This window comes from Tupaia chinensis, unplaced genomic scaffold (genome assembly GCF_000334495.1).
Source record: "Tupaia chinensis unplaced genomic scaffold, TupChi_1.0 Scaffold000074_1, whole genome shotgun sequence".
NCBI lineage: Eukaryota > Metazoa > Chordata > Mammalia > Scandentia > Tupaiidae > Tupaia > Tupaia belangeri.
The window spans coordinates 7,329,356-7,337,340 of record NW_006159534.1 but is presented as its reverse complement, the minus strand read 5'-3'; the positions used below and the strand labels follow the sequence as shown (position 1 = coordinate 7,337,340).

The 7,985-nt window shown below is 38.8% G+C and overlaps 1 protein-coding gene across 1 annotated transcript in view; it reads right to left on the bottom strand.

Moving 5' to 3' along the window:
* The window catches only part of FMN2 (formin 2), a 407,588-nt gene extending 400,052 nt beyond the window's left edge, over positions 1–7,536 (bottom strand). The window contains 2 exon segments of the mRNA XM_027767852.1: positions 80–158; positions 7,410–7,536. Coding sequence (XP_027623653.1) covers positions 80–158; positions 7,410–7,536 — 206 coding nt within the window.
* Positions 7,537–7,985: the final 449 nt, after the last annotated feature.

Here is a 7,985-nt window from a genome sequence, read left to right as displayed (position 1 = left end):
CCCCTTGGCCCCAGCTCCGCTCCTCGCTGAATCGGGGCGCGAAAATCGTTTCCTCTATCTTGGGGACTTTAATCTCCACCGTGAGAATCGAATGCATTGTTCCAGCCGGAGGAGCTCGTCAGTTGGAAGATGCACAACGAACTTCAAAGCCCCGGGACCTGCCACAAGACAAGTTAAACAAAAAAGAAAAAAAAATTTTACACGGGGAAAAACTGAGGCCAAATTCCATTTTAGAGGTGCCATAATATCACGACCCCGTTCACCCCACCCCACCCCACCCTCAATCTGCCTGCTCCTGCCTGGTTCATCAATAAATATTTGTTGAATGAATGGATTGTTCTATTTCTTTAATATTGATCATCTTCTTGAACAGTTTATGGTTTGCGAAAGGTTACTACACAAGCTGCTTTTATGTTTGAGACATAAACTGTCCTGTTCAAAGTCGTTTTATCAAGTTTTTTGTGTCAGAAAGAAACAGAGATGGGGGAAGCAAAAAATACTGAGATTAGTATTGATTAAAATGCTAATCTCCAAATTTCTATGGGTTTACCATATAAATTAAACGGCATTTGTATTCAAAAGAGTGCCTATACTATAACTCCCAGGAGGTCAAACTCATCAATATTAAACATGTCACTATTGTGACTGCCTATTAAAAGGAAAAAGACAAAAAGGAAAAACCCTTGGCACAAAACAGGCAAAATCAGATATGCTATAAGCCTCCACTTTCCCAAGTAAACCCTTCCTGGAACACTTTGTCCTGTAAAGGAGGTTTTTAACATCCTGGCCTCAATATTAGCATCAACGCTTTTCCTCCTAGGAAATTTCATCACTATTTTAATGACTTCTTAAATTTAGTTACCTATATTTTTTAAGTATTTTTTAAATATAATTGGTACCTACAGACGTTTCAAGCAGTAAACCCAGATTACAGTGGTATCTATCAATGAATGTTAAAAATGCATTGCTAATCACTTTGAAAATATGGAATAGCTCTTCAAATTGTTAATATATTTAAAGCAAATCCAGAGAAAAGTGTTGTATATTATATGATCCGATTAAAATCTCGCAAGCAAATGTGTATTCTTCCTTTGTACATCATAAACCAATATTTTAAATCTCCTTCTTTAACCATCTTTATCCGGCAAAACCAAAGTTGGTCCTATAGGTCTTGGGTGTAAGTTTATATAGCAATCATTACTAATTTTTGCAAACTGTGTTCTTAAAAAGAAATGTAACCAAGGACAGATAGCCAGTTGTCCTTAGGTGGCCTTTTGGAATAAATGGTTTAGAGAAATCAACTTTAATAACTTTGCCAAGGTAATATCCCAGTCTCCTAGCAATCCCGGAGTATTGAAAAGCCTTTGTGTCACCTCTTTCACAAGGCTGCTCTCTTCTTTCTTCTAGAATCTAGGCTCCTCAGAGGGCACAATTTGTCTGTGGCTGTTAGAACTTTCTGCTTCTTTGCTGAGGTACTTTGCATCTTGATTTTTGCTTTCTTTAACAGAATATCTTTGATTCTAAACTATTTGTTTCCTTGTAATTTGCTCTTGTGATAGAATCTAAAAGTTCAGGAGACAAACAGAGGGAGGGAGGGAGAGCCAAAGGAGAGGAGGGAGAGAGAGAGGACTACTGATTTTTTTTTCCCACATCCTTTGAATGTGAGACAATAGGTGACAGTTGTGCAGCAGGTCACAGTTGACAAAGCTGTATTACAGGCAGAGGCTCATTTGAAACTCACAAGTGAGGGTATCGAATGTAGGGTAAGTACTCTCAGCCTAATGATGCATAAGCAGAGAGGCTAAGATTTGTCCCATGCCACAGCCACAGAGGGAATACTTGAACCTACGAATTTAGAGCTAAAATTATTTATAACAAACACCCCAGAGTTTACTCTTGACTGGTAAGAATATCATGAAGGCAAACTGCAAAGGATTGACGAAGCATTTATTGGTATTTAGAAGGTATTTACTAGTCCCGAAGATGCCTGGAATATGGCATTAACAAATAGAGATCCTGCCTTGTGTTCAGCCGCATTCTAGGCGGCAACATAAAGAGAAAAATGGCAAATGTGATCAGCTCCTATGTCTAAGAATCTAGTCTAGTGTAATTGTTGAGAGAAGTCTTCAGAATTAGCATCCAAAAAAGTTTTAATGAAAAGAAATCATATAGAAATAAAATGCAGAGGCCAGACAATGTTGTGGCTGTAAAACAAGACACTCTAGGAGGCTGACCCAGATGGAAAGATTCTGGGTTCGAATTTGTTATTTATTATTTTCCTTTAACTTAACTTTTTTTCAATTTTTTTTTGAGAGGTTTTTCGCTATAGGGCACGTGCGCTCGCCAGACAGACAGAGAGAGATAGAGAGACAGAAAGCAAGAAATCACCCCCCAGGGGGGATGGCCACGCCGCAATCCCTTCTCCTCCATTCTCCTCTTGGGATCTTGGGCACGCATGCACACGCGCCCAGTGTGAGTTTTAAGCCACCAGGTCCGGGTCGTGAACGGCGGTCGACTACATGGGAGTCCAGCGACATAGCCATTACACTAACTGCTGGTTCCCAATTTTTTTTTAATTTTAATTTACATATTATCACATGCTTCACAGTATACATTTCTTTTTCCAACAGAAAAACCATGCATGTCAGTCAAGAAAAGGATATTACCATATACCTTATCATCACCAAATAGCTTCTCATTTTTTGTCGATTTAGCATACTTTTACCTATTTTTCCCTTCCCCTTCCTCCCTTCCATACTAAACTTTTTTCCCCACATTTTATTGATTTACAAAAGATCTTAACATATGGACAAAGCTAGAATCTAGTGACAAGTGCACTGTAATTTTCTTGTGAAACAAAATTTTTTTCCTCTCTCTCCATTCCCCCTTTTACTAAAGAGAGGTATAAACTAACTTATTTGAAAAAAAAAAATTAGGTCAATCTCAATTTGATCTTTTATTTATACAAAGTCCCATAAGATTTCAGTTTCTGATACAAGGCAACGGATACCATTATATTATTGAACTTATGCAAAAAACCATTCTGCCACAAAATAAGAATGCCCACAGATATTTTCCAATTGCATAGGGGTCAGGAAGGGAGAAAAGTTTATGTTTCAATTTTTAAAATTCTTAAACTGCTGTACCCAACAACTACCCAACAACTAGAAAGAAAACAAAAATCCTTAAATCTGGGAGACAAAGCATAGAAGAAAATCAGTAATGTTTTAGAAAAAAAAGTCAGAATTCTATTGCACCAATTCAGTCTCAGGTAATCTCTTTTGTTAAATTGGCGGTGTTACTATAGCCTGACCTTTCCGTTAACACTCAACATTAGAACATTCAGAATTTGTCCTTACCATTAAGTTGGCCTTTCTCTTGGTCATTCTTTGTTCTCTTATTTGTCTTAGTTTTCCTGTTATAGTACTCTCTCCAGAACTTCTCGAAGTGCTGGTCTGGTGTTGGTAAATTCTTTCAGGTTTTGTTTATCTGAGAATGATTTTATCTTTTCTTCCCACATGAAGGATAATCTTGCCAGATACAGTATTTTTGGTTGAAATTGTTTTTCACTTAACACTTTGAATACATTTTCCCGTTCTTTCCTGACTTGCATTGTTTCCAATGAGAGGTCCGATATTAGCCTGATGGGATATCCTTTTAGTATCTTATCTCTCTCCTTGGTTTTGGAGAAGATCTTCTTGGGTTGATACTATGTGGGGTCCTTTGTATATCTTGGGTCTGGATATTTGACTGCCTCTCTAGGTTTGGAAAGTTTTCTTCCAGGATTTCATGGAATAGATTATCAATGCCCTGATTAGTTTCTTCACCTTCTGGAAAACCAATTATCTGGATGTTTGGGCATCTAATGGTATCTAGTATTACTCGTGTATTATTCCTACTTTGAGGGGTTATTTTCTGAGTGTTTTTGGTAAATTTTTCTAGGTCAGAGGTTCTATCTTCTACATCTGAGATCTGATCTTCTGCATGATCTAATCTGCTTTTAATACTATCAAGGGAGGTTTTGATTTCCTGTATTACATCCTTCATCTCTAACAGTTCCATTTGATTCTTTTTCATGGTGTGTATTTCCTCTTTCGGATCATGAAAGAACTTCCTCACCTCCTGAACTCGCTGTCTCTTTATTCCTGCTTCTTCTGGAATCCATTGTCTCTCTTCTCTTGCATGTCTGTTAGCTTTGTCACTATGACTATCCTAAAATCTTTATCTGACATTTCCAGGAGTTCCATTGTACTGTTGGTGGATGATGAAGGGCTGTTTCTTCCCCTTGGGGGAGACATATTTTCTTGATTTCCCATATTTCTTGTGCCTCTGTGGTGGTGATTTCTGGTCATCTGATGGATTATATGTTACTTCCCACCTTCTTGGAGTTAATTCTGAGTGTTAGAGGCATGTGGAAGGAGATGGCTTGCAGTATTGTTTCCCTGATCCTCACCAAACGACCTGCACTTTTATCAATGGAACTAGGTATTAAAAAGGCCTCATGAGACTGTCTAGCAGTTGGCATAAGGGCTATGTTGCTGGACTCCCATGTAGTCGACCACAGTTCGAGTCCCGGAGCTGGTGGCTTAACTCATACCAGGCACGTGTGCATGCATGCCCAAGATCCCAAGAGGAGAAGGGGTGGTAGCATGTCCATCTCCCCTGGGGGGTGATTTCTCACTTTCTCTCTCTCTGTCTCTCTCTGTCTTTCTGACAAGCGCACATGCCATATAGCAAACTCCTCTCAAAAAAATAAATAAATAAATAAAAGCCTCATAGTTTCAAGACAATAGGACCACATGGGCTGAGCTGTAGTTTAAAGTATTCAGATGTTTTGCTACTGTGCACCTAGACCTACCTAGACACTTAATGTGTGGAAGATGAGAAAGTCAGGTAAAAGAAAGGAAACAAAGGGAAAAAGACAAAGAAAAAAATAAGAAAGAAAAGAAAACAAACAAAAAACCCAAAACAATAAAAAGGGGAAAAAATTTTATTAAAAAAAAAAAGAGAACTACGTGCCATGTAAAAGGCCACCTCAGATGCATGTGGATTCTGAAATTAGCAAGAGAAAGGAGAGATCAGGGGCAAGAGACAGTACCTACAGGTTAAAAAAAATCTATATAAGAGAAAATATTCAAGAGAAAGGGAGGCGGGGAGAGAGACAGAGACAGAATGAAGACAGAGACCACCCTACTGACTTTTTGCTGGGTGCTGGGCTGGAAGAAGGGGTTCGGGACAGAAGCTTCTTAGGGTTAAAGGGGCAGGGAAAGCCCACCTCAGATATACATGGGATTCTGGCTTTTCACTGGATGTTGGACCGGAAGGAGGCTCGGTTCAAGTTTAAAGATCTTCTGAAGTACACTAGCCACATATGTACCCATAATTCAGGGGCTGTCTGAAGCTGGGAGTGATTGCAGTGTCAAAACTCTGTTGAGAGAGCTTTCTATCTCTTTTGCTCTCTTGCTCACTCATGGAAGAATAAATACATTTAAACTAAACTAAAATAAAACACAGTGTTATTTATCTTCCAGCAGAAGGAATTAGATATAAACTTTTTTTGGAGAGGTTTTTGCTATAATGCACATGTACTCACCAGAAAGACAGAGAGAGACAGAGACAGAAAGCAAGAAATCACCTCCCAGGGGAGATGGCCATGCCACAATCCTTCTCCTCCATTCTCCTCTCAAGATGTTGGGCACTCACTCACACATGTCCAGCGTGAGTTTAAGCCACCAGGTCCGGGACTCAAACTGCAGTCAGCTACATGAGAGTCTAGCAACATAGACATTACACCAGCTACTGGCCCCTGAGTACAAACTTTTAAATAAAATTAATAAAAGTAGATTAGAGGGCCAGCCAGATGGCATAGTGGTTAAGGCAGCTGGGTCCCACATGAACAAATGCACAGTTCGAATCCTGAATGTGGCAGCTTGAAAAACATGCCAAGTGCATGTGTGTGCATGCCCAAAATCCTGATAGAAGAATGGAAAAGGGATTACAACATGCTCATCCTCCTTGGTGGACAGATGCTTTCCTTTCTTAAAAAATAAAATAAAATAAAATAAAATAAAAACAGGTTGGAGAATTAGCTCATAGCATTAGCAATTAGGAACCTCACAGAGGAAACCAGGTCCCACATGGCTGACCAGGGTTCAAGTCCTGACCCCTTCGGCTTGGGAAAAAAATCTCTGGACAAATGTACATGCCCAGAATCCTGATAGAATAGAGAATTAGAGGAAAAAAGACTGAGATGTGACAGTCCTCAATGGGAAGTTCTCTCTCTCTCTCTCTCTCTCTCTGTCTTTCTCATATAAGTGCATGTACCCTCTGGTATAGAAAGAAAAAGTTTGGAAAAGATTAAACAAATGATGAACTCTAGTTCATAATGTATATGCTTGTGTAGTTAAGTGTATTGCAACTTATTCTAAAATGCATCAAAAAAACCAATAGGCTTTAATGGATGCATGGGTAGATAAACACGTATAATACAATGTCAATTAGATAATATACATAGCTGATATATGGGTATTCAATGGGAAATTCATTCAAACTTTCTGTGCATTTGAATGTTTTTATGCTAAAATATTAGAGAAGAAAGTGGGTTTGCAAAAATGTATAAATTTCTACAACTTTTTTTAAACAACAAAAACATCACACAATGGTTAATGGCAGTCAAAAAACAGTACATGAATGAACCATCCATCCTACTTTACTCTCCTTTACTTTCACCTCCCTGTTTGAGTCGTTTCTTTCTTTACTTTTTTCCCTCTCCCTTTTTGCAGATCCTTTCCTCCTCCATCACTCTTTTAGTCAACTACCAAATATACTGAAATATTTTTAAAATTATTTCTTTAATTTTGTTATTATTATTTATTTCTTTTTTTAATTTGACCAAAGTGACAGAGAGAGATTGAGAGAAAGGACAAGTGAGAAAGCAAGCCACCAGGTACAGGACTGGAACCACAGCCAGCCATGTGGGAGTCCAACACTTTAACCACTATGCCACCTGCTGGTCCCACTGGAATATTTTTGATACTTGCAGGGTTTTTTGGTTTTTTTTGAGATTTTTGTTTTGTTTTGTTTTAGTTTTTCTTTCGGTTTAACCTTAGTGAAAAGTTTTAAAATCTTTAACAAAACAATTCGGTTGCATTTTAATTGTCCAATTCATCTTTTTCTCCAACAGGTAAATGATTTTTCCCTTTAAAAAGACAATGTTTCTGCCCTGGTATCAAGTATTAAGATGTCTCCTAAGTCCACCTTTAAGTCTTGACCTCACTTCTACATCCCAGGCCCTTGAACTCACTTCCTAGAGAATATCATACTCCCAGTCAAATCCAATAAATCTGAAACTGAAATCTTCTTTTCTTTTCTATCACTTCCTCCTTTATTTTTGCTTTCTGCAGGAATACCACAACCACTCCGGTATGGATGCCCAATCCAGAGTTGTTGCTGACTCTTCCTCTCTCCAAGTCCAGTCGTGGAGACGTCTCTGTTCTTCCTCAATGTCCATTCAAGTCTCCCATTCCCAACTGCCATCCTCCTGCCTCTGTCCCACCCCCACCACCAACTCCCATCTGTCTCTCCCATTATCATCAGTGCTTCTCAACTGGGGTGAGGATTTGCTCCTTAGGGGACATTTGACACTGTCTGGAGACATTTTTGGTTGTCATAATGGGGAGGAGGGTTTATTGGCACCAGGAATGATGCTAAAAATAATGCACAGAACAGCCAGCCCGCCACCAGCAATCACCCAGCCCCAGACATCAATATGCTGTGGTGGAAACACCTGCTTTATTAGGAAACCTCTCACAGCTGACAGCCAATAAATGTTTACTGAATGAGGAAAAGAATGAAGAAATGGAGATTATGTTTCTCAGTTAATCAAATTAAATCAGAAACTTGAAGGCAGAACCTAACAAACAGGATAAATAAGATACTAAACTATACCCATATTACCAAGTACCTTAAATGGAAAATTAACTCTT